At 44.3% G+C, this 15,723-nt stretch overlaps 1 protein-coding gene across 1 annotated transcript; it reads right to left on the bottom strand.

Moving 5' to 3' along the window:
* Nucleotides 1-1,979: 1,979 nt before the first annotated feature.
* On the bottom strand, nucleotides 1,980-15,124 carry LOC137156350 (carbohydrate sulfotransferase 9-like). Its single transcript, XM_067553072.1, has 3 exons — nucleotides 15,031-15,124; nucleotides 3,503-3,659; nucleotides 1,980-2,999 (listed from the first exon to the last, which is right to left on the bottom strand). The coding sequence occupies exons 2-3, from the start codon at nucleotides 3,606-3,608 to the stop codon at nucleotides 2,110-2,112; spliced, it is 996 nt and encodes a 331-aa protein (XP_067409173.1). The 5' UTR covers nucleotides 3,609-3,659; nucleotides 15,031-15,124; the 3' UTR covers nucleotides 1,980-2,109.
* Nucleotides 15,125-15,723: the final 599 nt, after the last annotated feature.

The following is a 15,723-nucleotide window of genomic DNA, read 5'->3' as shown; positions in this document are numbered from 1 at the left end:
GATCGTCAGTTACTCCTGCTTGAAGCTTCTTTTAGTTAGTGTTAAGATTTTGTTCTTCTTTTATACTCAGTATTATTTGTTGTGTTAGTCTTAGCCTTATAGCTCTTAGCCTTCGAGCATTGCCTAGCTCTCCACCCCTCTACTCAACAGTTGAGGAACCGGACATCTCTCTCAACCAGGTCATCAGGGAAGGGTGTGGGTATATTAATCCAAAGCATACCGTAAATATATATATATCACATGAGTCTCTAAAATAAGACTGTAATCCTATCCATTATGCATTTGATTATTCATTTTCTTTCAATCAGTCATTTTATGTCATCTTAATAAAAGCTTATAAAATTATACAGATTTGGCTATCACTGTGAACCTTCCTGTCGTGCACCCCAGGGTCCCTATAAAACTCTTCTGGAGCCTGATTCTGGGACAAGAACCTCGTTATCTTCTGATCAGATCAATTGGTGAGCCTATAACCCCATTCAAATTACTAAAACACTTAAAAATCAGGCTACAGGGTGTGATGAGAGCACTGTGGTACTCTGGCCATTTCCAAATGGATAGGTAGTTATGATTCTGTTTGGTGCACTGCACCTTTACATGTAAGATGCCTGCCTGCCTGCAGATTCCCATTGGTGTTTGGTAGCTCATGGAGCTATTTGTCATAGGCACTCGTCTACTGAGTCGATGTAACAAATGTCCCACCTGTATGAGAGTTTCCTTCTGCTATCTGTTTGCCTTGAATATACATGAAAGTCACAGAGATCCTTGATATGATGGGGGTAAAGGATGGGGATGTGATGCTAGCTGGATTAGGGAGACCATTTATGTATGGTTTAACATCAATATGTCAAATTACAATAATTCATATGAGATATGCGATGTCAGGTTCTGTTAAAAAGGTTACAATTTGCTAAGTATCATGATATTGTTTATGTGCAGGTGTCCTAGTTGTATTGGAAGTTATGGATAGGTTTGATGTATCTGTATTTCAATTTGTGCTGTGTTTCTGCACGACACCCCAGACAGGACGGCTGCAGCACTAGACTGCTTAATGGCCCATTAAGGAAACTCACAGGTACAATGGGCCCAGGAGAGGAGCCAGGGCTTCAGCTGATGAGTCTCCACAACTTACTCATGTGACCCTGGACTCCATCTTATTTCTGTAAATTTCCAAAAGGAAGCAGCATGGCAAAGGCCAAAGGCCATAAAAGGCAGCTGCACCACATCCATTTTGTCTTCATTCATCAGTCTTCAGCCTTCACCTACCTCTGGAACAAGTCATCTGCAACTGAAGCGGTGAAACAAAGGACTGAGACCCATCCAGTACACCAGATGTACACCAGAGGGACGATGCAAGCCTGAAAACTCCACAATTCTAGTGGAAACCTGATCTCTATGGACTTTTAAATCATTTATATGTATCTGACTGCATTAATCATTTAACATTTCTCTCATAGTTTCTTTCCTTTTATAAGAAACCTTTAGTTTTAGTTACTAAAGGATTGGCTGGCAGCGTGGTATTTTGGGGAAGATCCAAACTTATATTGATCTGGTACTGGAGCTGGCCTTTGGGATCAGGTAAAGAGCACAGAGATTTAAATAACTTATCTCTTTACTGGACCTAGTGGCTTATTGGGAGCCAGAGATTGAAATGCAGTCAAGGGGACTGTGTATATTTTGTTTTAGCTTCTTGATAACCAGTGGGGAATCAGGAGCATTGTTTGTGGCTGGTTGGGAAGTCTGACTACAGTGTCACCCACCAGAGGTGGGAGAATCTGTTCTCCATTTGCAGCCTTCTCTGACCTTGGCATTTTAGGTGGCTACCCTAGGCACGGATGGGTCACAAGGAATTTTATGCTTTCCATACACAGATATTTCAGAGTGTCCATTTTAAGTCTACATTATTTTGAATTTCAATTAATAAAAAAATACAAAGCAGCATGCATCTGCAACCATGTAGGAGCCTCCAACAGGAATCCTCTAGCAGGCATCAGGCAGGCAGGCGGGCATCTTTCATAGTGCCTACAATAAATAGCTCCATGAGCTACAGAACACCAAACAGTGCTTGACTGTTACCATGAACTAGCTGTAATTATTTTGTAGACAAGTTCATGTGATTTTTTTCTGAGTAAAAAAGAACTTGTTCATAGTGTATGTCTCAAAATGGTTCATTTTCAAATCATAAGGATAGTCAAACAAAGCAAAATCCATCTGGTACAGCTGCTTGATCTTTTGAATTTGCTCTGAGCTCAGCTTCCTGAGATATTCCAGAGTGATATCATCACTCGTACGTTTCTCTGAGGCATACTTCTTAAAGTTAGGGTAGTGCAGACCCTCTGGGGCTCCAATATTCCTAAGAACAAGTTCAGCATCTTCCTCTAAGGTCTCAAACTTCCCCAGGAAATCATAGTGAATGTTGCAAGAATCACAAAGTAGAAACATTGGTTTCCAGTGAATGTCCAAATCGTCTTGTTTTTGTGTCAGAATAAAGTTAACAAACTCCTGGAAAGTCACCTTTTCAGTAGAATTTTTGTTTTCTCTGAACATGGCCTTGATCGTATTTGCAACAGTGATACTATAGTAGTGCTCAGAGTGCAGAAGCTTATCTCTGTAAGCTGAAACCAACCGTTCCAGAGGATCTCTGGTAAACATCACTTTGGTATAACTGTTCAGCAATTTGTCTTGGTAATCAGAAGGGTAAGAACTCAGCCTCTTTATCAGTGGGGTCTGGTGGACGAGATCATGGTGGACTTCCTTAGCCTTTCTGCTCAGGTTCATTGTGAGGAGAAGGATGATTTTCTTCCAATTGGAACAGCCCACCTTGGGCACCTCGCAGTAGAGGAGCTTGTGGTTATTCTCTACAAAGATCTGTGTTGCCACATTATGATTCAGTTTGCTTTGTGAATGAGAGAGGTTGTTCTTCAGGCAGGTGGAGTTCAGCGTGTTTTTGCGATAGTCTTGACTCATTAGCCAGTTTTCCTTAGGAACTGGAAGAGAAGCTGTGTGCGAGAAGGGAAGATAAACCATCAGTGTAAAACAATTGCATAGAATTCTCTTTTCATTCAGAAAATCACAGAACTCAAATTAACCCCCTAAGGAACTAAAATTGCAGGTCAGGATTAACACAAATCTCTAGTTCACTGTCACTTGTCTACACTATTACAGGCCTGCAACACAAGCTACCATGATTATTAAAAGGCCTGTTAGAAGGAGAACCTGGGAAGTGAGTGGCAGGAGGATTATTCTTAGGGAGACTCATGCCATGAATTGTCAAACACTTACCTTCAGTGGCAAATATTGCTTTTTGTGGCATTCTTTGCCCTACACATGCCAGGATAACCAAGAATATGTCAGGCAGTGCCCATCAGATATTTTATAAGTATTATTTGTACCACATATTTACGATTGCACCCACATTGTGTTAGATGTTTTTCATACTCAGAAAAGATGGTCTCTGTTCCAAGAAGCACAAAATCCTTCTATTTATATCGTCTTTACTCACTGATCATTTTTGTTTGCCATCTGTAGAATATCCCAAAAAGAAGACTTCCGAGAATTAAATTTAGGGCTAGGAAAACGAACGGCTTCTGGAGCACTTTGTCCACCATTTTTTCCCAGGAAGGAGAAGGATGTAGTCTATGTGGAGGGAATCTGTCTTCCTATTTACAAGAAAATGAGAGAATTTTTATGTATGAATGCTGTTACAAAATATCTTACGTGACACAGAGTATACAAGGACAGATAGTCAGTGAGGTGCAGGAATGTGCTGTAGACAGACTATTTATTCTAATTAACATATGTTATATGTTTTATATATTTTCTGTGACAAAAATACCTCATGCGCTGGTGTACTAGGTCTTACCTCCCCTCCAGATGGCACAGGCCTACCCATCCTAAGGTAAATCTGGGCCCACATTCCCTCCAACCTGCTGGAAAGGTCAGCATACACCTATGATAGTCTTTGGCCATGTCTACACTATAAACGGTGGTCAATGTACGTCAGTCAGGGTACAGCTGCTGCAGTTAGTTTATTGTTCGAGTACGTGCATCCTTGGCTGCTTGCATCTGCGCCTCACATACTCACCAGACATGCTTGTGTCAAAGCAAAGTGCAGTGCACCATGGATAGTGTGCCATGCACCATCCTCCGGTGTGATGCCTTTGGGGGAATTTTCGCAATGAGTTGTGGGGCACACACGAGTCACGCTGATGGGGATGGGAGCAAAGGGTCACGTTCTCAGCATGCAACTTTCTCCATCCCATAATGCCTTCCCCATCCCATCATTCTTGCACCTTGTTAAAATATCTCATAAACACGAGCAGCTCTTACTGCTGTCTGCCATCTCCGACAAAATCATGGAGCCCACACAGCTCTGCACTATTGTCATGAATGCTGCAAAGGGAGGACAAATGACCCTCCAGAGCCACTGGAAGTACGACAACAATGTGGGGACATAACTTCTGAGAGGATAAACCGCTAACTGACATAGCAAAGAACAATTTAAGGTTGTTGGTGGAGTTCACAGAGCAGCTGCAGATAGGGGAGCATCGCTTCTGGGCCTGAAAATAAGCCCTGATTGGTGAGATTGCATTGTAATGCAGAGTTGCGCGAAGGAGCAGTGGCTGCAGGACTTTTGGATGCACAAGCCACACTCCTGGCTCTGTGTGCTGAGCTCAACCCTGCCCTCCAGCGTAGGGACAGCAGAATGAAAGATGCGCTGACAGTGGAGAAGCGAGTGGTGACCGCACTGCGGAAGCTTCCAGTGCCGGATTGTAACCAGTCAGTGGGCACATCATTTTGGAGCTGGAAACTCCACAGTGGGGGCTACTGTCATGCAAGTGTGCCGGGCATTAATTGTATCCTATTGTGCAAGTCTGTGACTCTTAGCAATGTGCAGGACAACATGGATGGATCTGCAGCTATTTGGTTCCCAAACTGTGGCGGAGCGACAAACAACATGCACGTCTTATTTTGGCATCAACACACATTGTTGCAGAGTAAATAAAAAGAAAGGGCTACTTCTCTGTGGTTATGCAGATGTGGGTGGATCACTGGGGACTCTTTATTGGTATCAGTGTTGGCTGGTGAGGGAAGGTGCATGATGATCTTTAAGAGCACAGGAGTGTTCAGGAAGCTGCAAGTGGGGACAATTTGTCCTGACTGGTGGATTACCTTTGGTGATGCTGAAATGCCAGTAGTAATCCTGGAGAACCGAAGCTGCTTCTTGCTCACCTGGCTCATGAAATAGTACACTAGCTACCTTGACAGCTCAAGGATTCAACTACCAGCTTCTCAGGGGTAGAATGATAGTTGAATTTGCTTTTGGGAGATTGAAGGGGCGCTGACAGTATTTACTCATTAGATTATATCTCAGTGAGAAAATAATCCCCATGGTTGTAGCTGCTTGCTGCATCCTGCGCAATATCTGTAAGGCAAAGTTGCTGCCAGGGAGGAGGGCAGAGGTGGAGCAGCTGTCTGCTGACTTTGAACAGCCAGACACAAGGGTCATTCAAAGAGTTCAGCATAGAAGTATGCAGCTGAGAGAGGCCTTGAAAGAGCACGTCCGTGGTCAGCACAGTAATGTGCTGTGGTGGACTGTGCTCTACCTGGCCCCGAAGTTGTGGGAGCTGTTAGGAATTGTGTAGTGCTTGGTGGGCATTTAGGAATATCTGTCCTTTCATGGACCTATGGGTTATGCAGTGCTCACTGTACATTTATAATTCTTGCACTGTGGTTTTCACTGTACCTATGAGTTCTGTTGACCTGTACAATTACAAGTAGTGGGTAGTGTGAATAACACTTGCCCTCCTGCAGTAGATGTTATGAAGTAATAAATATTAATTTATTTGCAAAAAACAAAAAACTTTATTGCACATCAAAGACAGTGCAAAAATAATCTGCAATTGAAAAAACAAATTTACAAAATAAATTAACAGAACAGAACTCTAAAATGAGACTGGTACAGAACATTTGTATCCATTTCAGTCCATTGCTGCCAAACATACCTGACCTGAGAGCCATGGTTGGGTATGTGAAGCAGAGGTTTTCTTTACTGCCCCCAGTGTGGAGTGTTAGGGATAAGGTTGCGACCCCTGATGCCATGTAGAGTGTTGAGGGCTCTCAGGAGCTGCTGAAATGGAGTTCTCCATTAACTGCAAAGGGAGGTGATCCCTGTTGGACCTGGAGGTCACCAAGACTCTGCAGCATCTGTGTTTGCTGCCTTAGAAGCCCCATTATATCTTGGTTCATCTCCCTTTCCTGGGATTCCTGGGCCATTCTCCTGGCCAATCAGTCCTTCTCCAGGCTGTCAGCTGTACTCGTCCTCCAGGCCCTCTGTTCACAATGCGATGCAGTACTGCCTTGCAGGATCTCCATGAACATGTTCTCCCTAGTCTGCTTCTCTCCCCTCCTCATTAGAGTCAGGTCAGATGTTCCCTGGGTGTGGAGGGGGCACCCCTCAGAGCCGCAACGGCAGCAGCTACAGGTAAAACAGACGGACGTATTATTGTACTTACAGTCACAACAGTAAATGAAAGATAAGATTCAGAACTCCCTTCCCTTGTTCCCATAAACACTTTTAATAAGACACGCTTACTGACACTTAGTGGAGCACCTCTGCACAGCACCGTCAGGCACAAGGAGGGGGCAATAAACAAGGAGGAATTTGTTCAGCTGCATAAAACAGTAACTTTTTCAGCTCTTATTTCCATGGGAATGAGCACAGGGAATGGCACCGAATACTGGCCGCATGTCCCACAAAAGGGGTGATTTTAGCTGATAGCTCACTCCTGAGGGTGCCAGAGATACAGACAGCACAGCTGTTGCTGGTGTCCCTAAGCTGCCCCGGCCCATATGCCGATAGCCTGTTTACTAGAATGATGCCTGCCAAAGTCTTTATGGAGTGGTGTGGGAAAATGTCCTATTGGGGAGGAAGAAATCAGGCAGCCACCCCTAGAAACCTTCAGCAGAGGATTGCAGACTACCTCCATGAAAGTTTCATCCAGATCTCTCAGGAGGTTACAAGGGACTTCACTATGTACATGAACAAACTACTCCATATGCCACCCTCCCTGCCTAACCTGACAGGAAACAGCTAATAACTCTGTCTCTGTTTGTTCTATCGCTATGTCCTGCTAACTTGGGGATGGGCCAGGTGCCATCTTCACATTTTAACACTGTAAGGGAGAATGGATGCACACACTTACCTGACGTTTCTTCCTCTGCATTAGGCTCATCTGTGCTTAGTTGGTGGGACTGACTAGTCCGCGTTGGCGTCTTGAAATGATCTTGGCTTGCGTCATAGCTGGACCCCGCCATCCCTCCTCCTCCTCTTCTTCCTCTGCCTCCTCACTTTTCATGTCAGGGGTCTGTGTCTGTGGCCTCTCGGAGGTATCCACAGTTCTCTGTGGGGTGCAGCTGGAGTCTCTGCCAAGTATGGCATGCAGCTATTTGTAATATCAGCAGGTCTGCGGCTCGATACCATACAGATTGTAGGCCTCCCTGGTCTTCTGATATGCCTGGCACAGCTCCTTGGCTTTCACACGGCACTGCCGCTGATCACTGTCATACCCCTTCGCCTGCATCACCCATGCAGTCTTTGTGGATGTCCCCATTTCTACCACTGGTCTGTTCATTTGCTCTTTTTTACTTATGCTAGAAGAGATAACGAAACAAGCAAAAGAGGTAGAGTTGCTATTTGCTTCTCATTCCCCTGTGCAGCTAGGCAGACTGGGCCTTGCAGAACAGTTTGTTTCTTTGTACTGGGATGGCCACGGAATCCTTCATAGAAATATCAAGGAAACTTTCCTAAAGGTAGTCTTCAATCCTCTGCCGAAGGTTTCTGGTGAGGGCTGCCTTATGTCTTCCTCCGTGGTAGGACACTGTCCCATGCCACTCAGCAAACACTTCAGCAAGCACCATTGCAGCACACAGGCTAGCAGTATAGGGACCCAGTCTGCAGTTGGATGCCTTCAGGAGCTGTTTCTTTTCAGCCTCCGTTACTCTCAGGAGTCAGATATCAGCTAAAATCACCACCACCACCAATAGAAATGGGTGCCAGAATTCAGTTCAATTGCCTTACACTCATATACTCATGCCTCTGAGCTATCCCCCCCCTCCCCCCACTTATTGTCCTAATTGGCCCCCTCCCCACCCAGACAGTGCTCACCATGGCTGGGACTGCTGCTGTGCTCTATGAATCCCAAGAAGAAATTAGAATGGAGTGCTTGTAACTTGTGTGTATCAAAGGGAGTGAATTCAGTATACTAAGTTTCCATTTATCTTGTGAATACACTCACAATAGTACCTCTGTGCATAGTGTCTTTTGCAGCTGGAAATGTGCCCTTGAGGGTCTCTCCATCCACACCAGTGCAGCGGCTCACCCAGAGAAGGAAGAGAAAGAAGAGGCTATGGGATGACATGTTCCAAGAGATCCTGCAAGCCCCTGCTACTTCAGCTATCAAGCACTGGATTTGGAGGATCACCCTTGCAGACAGCATGGACAGGGATGGAGTGGAGTGGAGAAAGGAAAAGAAGGATTGAAAAAAAGGATTGAATACCAAATGGAGAAGGTGCAGCTGCCTTTTTATAATCTGTGCCATGTGGCTTGTACACCCTTTGTCCCAAACACAAGCTCATAGCACATGGGCCTGAAAAAGTACCTATGGACAGGGGACTCCGAGTATGTCCCTACATGTCCTGCTGACTCATAGGTGTAACCACTGGCTTCTCTCAATGGGTTCATTGTACAGCTGAATACCTTTGATGGGCCATCAAGTAGGTTGGATAGTGCTGATGCTAATCTGTCTGGGGGTGTCACCCAGATACACAACACAAGTTGGAGATATCAATACCACTGTACCAGTGTGCCACCAGGGGCTATTCTGCCCCTGCCTCCTCTTGGCTCACAAATCACTTAGAGACCTTCCAGTTCATTAATCACTGGTGCAGTTTATTTGCAGCATGCAGTTCCACCAGCTTCTTGCTGTACACAGCTTGGGCTAGCAGTCTCAGGGATTTCTCAGTTTCTGTCACCAGACAGGAAGAGCCTCTGCTCACCTTCCACCCTCTGGCTTCCCCCTGACTTCCTTCACCTGGGTCTGTATATAACCCCTGACTAATTAGGTTGAGAGCTGCTTCCCATTCATTAATCAGGTACAGGTGTCTCTAGTCAGCTCCAATTTACCTCGCTTAATTTGGGCGGGCGTTGCAGAGGGCTGGCTAAGGAGTCGCTGCCCAGCACCCTGTCATGACCACACATTTATAATTCACGATGCAGAGATGATACATACATATAAACAAGCTGATATATTTAGCAAACCATAACTTTTCCACTGATACCTTACATGGCATATCTTGTATAAGACTTATTGAAATTTTGTAATATTGATATCAATAGTATTATAGATGGTCATCCATATTCCATACAGCGTCACAGGCCATTCCACTTCCGCCTTCCGCTGAGGTGGAAAAGTTTCCCCCTTTGCTTCACAGATATTATGAAGCACACAGCAGGAAACAATAACCATGGTGGTAAAGCGCTCTTTGCTGTTCTCGAAGTGGCCGGTGTACAGCTCCCAGAGCCATCGGAGCAAAGGATGGGTGGCTGGGTCTACCAGGATCACTACTGGCATTTAAACATCCCCAGTGGTAATCCTCTGGTCTGGAAAGGAAGTCCCTGCTTGCAGCTTTCTGAACAGCCCTGTCTTCTTAAAGAGGTGTGCATCATGCACCAGCCTGCATAGATGTCAGTAAAAACATCTCTGGTGTTCCAACAGTACTTGCAATACCATAGAAAAGTAGCCCTTTCTGTTGATGTTCTCTGCGGCAAGGTGGTCTGATGCCAAAATAGGGATCCAAGAGAGTGGCTGTATTTTAAAGAAACCTTATTGAGGACGCAGGAACAAACCATCCCGATGTGCAGAAAGAATAGCAAATATGGTAGGCGCCCAGCTTAGCTTAACAAAGAAGTCTTTGGTGAGCTTAAACACAAAAAAGAAGCTTACAAGAAGTGGAAATTTGGTCAGATGACTAGGGAGGATTATAAAAATACTGCTCAAACATGCAGGAATTAAATCAGGAAGGCCAAAGCACAATTGGAGTTGTAGCTAGCCAGGGACATGAAAGGGAACAAGAAGGGTTTCTACAGGTATGTTACCAACAAGAGGAAGATTAGGGAAAGTGGGGGCCCCTTACAGAATGGGGGAGGCAACCTAGTGACAGAGGATGTGGAGAAAGCTGAGGTATTCAATGCCTTTTTTGCCTCTGTCTTCACAAACAAGGTCAGCTCCCAGACTACTGCACTGGGCAGCACAGAATGGGGAGGAGGTGAACATCCCGCAGTGCTGAAGGAACAGGTTCAGGACTATTTGGAAAGACTGGACATGCACAAGTCCATGGGGCCAGATGCAATGCATCTGAGGGTACTGAGGGAGTTGTCTGATGTGATTTCAGAGCCATTGGCTATTATCTTTGAAAGCTCATAGCAATTGGGGGAGGTCCCTGATGATTGGAAAAAGGCAAATATAGTGCCCATTTTCAAGAAAGGGAAGAAAGAGGATCCAGGGAACTACAGACTAGTCAGCCTTAACTCAATCCCTAGAAAATTCAGGGAGCAGGTCCTCAAGGAATCCATTTTAAGGCACTTGGAAGAGAGGAAGGTGATCAGGAACTGTCAACATGGATTCACCAAAGGCAAGTCATGCCTGACCAACCTGATTGCTTTCTATGAAGAGGTGACTGGCTCTGTGGATGTGGGGAAAGTGGTGGACATGATATACCTAGACTTTAGCAAAGCTTTTGATACAGTCTCTCACAGTATTCTTATCAGCGAGTTAGAGAAGTATGAGTTGGATGAATGGACTATAAAATGGATAGAGAGCTGGCCAGATCATTGGGCTCAACGGGTAGTGATCAATGGCTCCATGTCTAGCTGGCAGCCGGTACCACGCGGAGTGCCCCAGGGGTCGGTCCTGGGGCCGGTTTTGTTCAACATCTTCATCTTCAGATGACATAAAGCTAGGGGGAAGTGGTAGATACCCTGGAAGGTAGGTATAGGATACAGAGTGACCTAGACAAATTGGAGGATTGGGCCAAAAGAAATCTGATGAGGTTCAACAAGGACAAGTACAGAGTCCTGCACTTAGGACAGAAGAATCCCATGCACAGCTACAGACTGGGCACAGACAGGATAAGACAGCAGTTCTGCAGAAAAGGACCTGGGGCTTACAGTGAATAAGAAGCTGGATGAGAGTCAGCAGTGTGCCCTGGTTGCCAAGAAGGCTAATAGCAAATTGGGCTGCATTAGTAGGAGCATTGCCAGCAGATCACGGGAAGTGATTATTCCCCTCTATTCGGCATTGGTGAGGCTGCATTTGGAGTATTGTATCCAGTTTTGGGCCCCCCCACTACATAAAGGATGTGGACAAGTTGGAAAGAGTCCAGCGGAGGGCAACAAAAATGATTAGGGGGCTGGAGCACAAGACTTATGAGGAGAGGCTGAGGGAACTACGCTTGTTAAGTCTGCAAAAGAGATGAATGAGGGGGGGATTTGATAGCAGTCTTTAACTACCTGAAAGGGGGTTCCAGGAAGGATGGAGCTAGGCTGTTCTCAGTGGTAGTAGATGACAGAACAAGGAGCAATGGTCTCAAGTTACAGTTGGGGAGGTCTAGGGTGGACATTAGGAAAAAGTTTTTCACTAGGAGGGTGGTGAAGCACTGGAATGGGTTACCTAGGGAGGTGGTGGAATCTCCATCTTTAGAAGTTTTTAAGGTGCGGCTTGACAAAGCCCTGGCTGGGATGATTTAGCTGAGGTTAGTCCTGCTTTGAGCAGGGGGTTGGACTAGATGACCTCCTGAGGTCCCTTCAAACTCTAATATTTTATGTGTGTGTGCCAATATATTTGTATGTTTGCCATCTATTGCCCCACTGCAGTTCGGATACCCTAGAACTGCAAAACCATCCACTATGTCCTGCACATTGCCCAGAGTCACAGTCCTTCATAGCAGGACACAATTAATGGCACTTCCACACTTGCTTCACAGCAACCCCCCATGGTGGATTTCCTTACTCCAAATTGATTCCCAACAGATCAGTAGCAATCTGGCATTGCAAATTTCCACACAGTGATCTCCACTTGCTTCTCCATTGTGATGAAGGGCTGGGGTGAGCTCTGCACACGCATACAGGGAAGTGACCTGTTCTCAGGTGTCCCATTCTCACAATGCTCATCACAATAATGCAGAGCTATGTAGGATCCATGCTTCTCACACAGAAGTCAGATGTGCAGGTTTATGGGGCTTTTGAAATGAGGCACAAAACATTATGGGATGCAAATAAAATTATGGGATGTTGAAATCATGTTCCTAGTCACCACTGAGAGACTCATTTGCTCCCATAAGGCATTGCAAACACATCTCAAAACACCCTGTGCTAGATGGTGGCAAGCCCTGGTGGTGTGGACGCGCACTGCTGCAACGAGCATAATGTGGACGTGCAGAAGCAATTTCATTTCTGCAGTGTCTGTATACCAACATAACTTAAGTCAACTTAATTTTGTAGTACACACTTCCCGTGATGAAATCAGGGCTGAACTAGTGGAATTGCACAAAAGACAGATGTCTCACTGTGACTGAGACATAATACAAAGGACAGGACATCACACTGAGCATTTAAACCAGAACATTAATCTCTTTTATACACATAATAAAGCCATTTCTGCTAGAAGTGTGAAGGTGCAAAGTCTTTTTGCAGAAATTGGCTATATTTTATGCTCTTGCAGTCAGCCACTGTGAATGATATTGTTCTCTATTATTACACTGTAATTAAAAAGAAACTAGGAGAAAGTGGAGTCACAGGGACAAATTCATTGCAACTAATCTCACTCTAAAAATTTGGAGTGATCAATAAAACCATAATTTAACATTCTCTGTCCTTTGCATACGTTCTAAAGGAGAACAACAGAAAGATTCACTCACAGGCTGCATGTTATTTCAGAGTATTTGGTTCTCCTATTTTAAAACCTGTCAGCTTTTCAAAAATGTGACCTACTGTCTATAATTATTTATTACTGATTTATCATAGTAGTGCCTAACAGCCTCAATCAGGGATGAGTGATCCCTAGTGCTATAATCTGTACATACATATACCAAAAAGATGGTCCCTGCCCTGAAGAGAGCTGTATTGTAATATAACAGTAAGACAAGAAAAGAGAGGCGGATACAACAAACTGATGGGAGAGAGCACAGCACATTGACTTACATTTTTGTGGGATCAGAGTAATTAGATTCTTGCTGTATCTTGCCCATATGCTTCTTAATATATTTTTGTGGGAAATATACATGCTGTATGGTAAATATGTCAGCAGAGCACACAGGGAGTTTAACATCCTTACATTTGGAAGTGTTAAACCCATCAGCAGTTGCTTCACTGCTGTTACAAAACAACAGTGTATACATTGAAGACAAACCAAATTGCTCACTGATTAAAAATAATGTCCCCATCTTCTTTTAATATTCCCCTCTGCTCCTGCCTATCTCCAGTCCCAGTTCCTAGCCCCTCTTGCCACAGGCTCCTATCCTCCTTCCTGCTCTTAACCCTCCTCATACCATTCCTCGCTCCTGTATATATGAATCAGGCAGACTCATTGGGTAAGCACAAGGGCTGTACTGAAAGCACTGAATACACAGTCTCCCTGCTCTCAAGTCTGGCACCACAGCAACCCCCAGCAACTGGGAGGAGCAATTTCAAGAAAAGTCCTGCTCAGCTCTTGTATCCTGGGGATGGAGCATGCTTTTTGGAGACTTTAGCAGCAGAGCTCCAAGAAGTCTCTACTGAGCATGTGGAAAGTGTGATTATTCTGAAGTTTATAATTTCTCCCACTTTGGATGAATTTTCATGGGGGCGGCAAAAGGTACATCCACATTGATTATCCATCATGACTCCCAAGTGTTTTTCAGACTCGCTGCTTCCCAGGTTGGAATCCACCACTCTGTAAGTATGGCCTACATACGTTATTTTCTTGTGCCCGGTTTTTCAAACCAATCCAGATTGCTCAATATCAGTGACAGTTCCTCTTCATTATTTACCACTCCCCAAATCTGTGTGTCATTTACAAATTTTATCAGTAACGATTTTGTATTCTTCTAGGTCACTGGTAAAAATATTAAATAATGTTTATCCTTCTTGAATATTGGTACAACACTAGAGAAGTTTCAAAGGACTGAAGGAGAACTAGTGTTCAAAAACTGACTGAAAATGGAAGATATCAATATCAGTATGTGGGTTACATTCTCTGCATAAATCCTGTTAATCCATTCTGAAGGGAACGATAAATGATCTGATATGGTTTCAGTTCTAGAATTGTCAATATGGTGGATAGACGGAATAAGGAAGAAGGAAATACCAAAGACTTTTTAGCACTGGCATCATGAAATCTCCAGCATGTCACTCAGATTGAAATACCCCATAATAATATAGCTCTTTTTCCTACAGATAGATAGGTGCTTTACAAACCACTCATGTTCTCTAGTATGATCTGGTGTCTGTATCAAACACCAGCTAATGCCCAATCTTATGCTTGATCTGTTACAACATTAACCAATAGCATGTTCTTCCTTAACCTCATTCTTAGAAATGGCTAAACCATTTTAGCTGACACTTTTTAAAAAAAAAAAATCAGCCTTGGGCAGATAACTGGCATGAAAAATTTCAGTCCAAACTGTTAAAGACTGGCAAAGTTATAAGCAACTGAAAGCAGGGTCTTTTAATGGAAACTGTTGGACAACCTGAACTATAGGCTACCTTCAACACACACACACACACACAAGTTTAGATGTATATTGAGAAAGCAACAGTATAATAGTATCAGTTACACTTCAAAATGGTTTATTATTTGCTCAAAGCAAACAAATAAAAAAGGCTCAACGGTATTTAAAATCTCCAGGGTGATAAACATTGTGGCAAACAGCCAGCTTCAACCCCTTGTAGTGGGCCAGGTAGTCCCCAGTAACCCCATCTCCCCTTGGAGGTACCTTGCTCCAGCTTCCTTCTGCTGGCTGGGGCCTGGGGTTTTCTCCTTCTGTAGCTGCAGAGAAGCACTCTCTCCTGGCCGTGGGGGGAGGGGGGTCACCTTCATCTGCTACCAGCCTTCTGGCAGCTTCCTCCTCCTGTGTTTCTCCCCTTTCCCTTTAGGGAAGGCAGGGTTTAAGCACACCTGGACTAGCCCTTCATTGGGTCCAGGTGTCTCTAATTGCCCTGCAATCATCTCTCCCCTGCTTGCAGGAACCAGGGCTTTAGGCATTCTAGGGCTCACACTCTGGCCCTGGTATGCCTTTTTGCAGCCCTCTGGCCTAACTTTATGACAACATATAAATGCAGGTATGTCTCACACAAACCTTTGGTAAGGACACATTTCAATCCCAGTTAAGACCAAGAGTGATCTTCAGCACTCTACCCATGATATGGGAGACATTCCAAGTTAAAACATGAAATGGCATTAATCATTATATGCTTTACTGATGTGTTTAAGTGCTGATGCAAAAGATTAAAGTCTGAACAATAAAAGGTAGGAGAAATATCTGGAAACTGATTTCAATATCAGTAGTTGGCATACATTCTCTGCATAAAGCCTGTTAATCCATTCTGAAGGGAACTATAAATGATCGGATCTGGTTTCAATTTTAGGATTGCCAATATAGCGGGTAGAGGGAATAATATCTGCAATT

This window comes from Emydura macquarii, unplaced genomic scaffold (genome assembly GCF_026122565.2).
Source record: "Emydura macquarii macquarii isolate MOO-44397 ecotype Brisbane River unplaced genomic scaffold, CSIRO-AGI_Emac_v2 contig_1450, whole genome shotgun sequence".
Classification (NCBI taxonomy): Eukaryota; Metazoa; Chordata; order Testudines; family Chelidae; genus Emydura; species Emydura macquarii.
The sequence above is the reverse complement of the archived record's forward strand: the minus strand, read 5'-3'. Positions and strand labels throughout refer to the sequence as shown.

Bases quoted from the DNA above. Each gene is read 5' to 3' on its own strand.
- LOC137156350 (XM_067553072.1), bottom strand. From the start codon at position 3,608: ATGGTGGACAAAGTGCTCCAGAAGCCGTTCGTTTTCCTAGCCCTAAAT. The intron at 3,000-3,502 runs GTGAGTAAAGAC...TCTCGCACACAG, and splicing joins ATGGCAAACAAAAATGATCA to CTTCTCTTCCAGTTCCTAAG.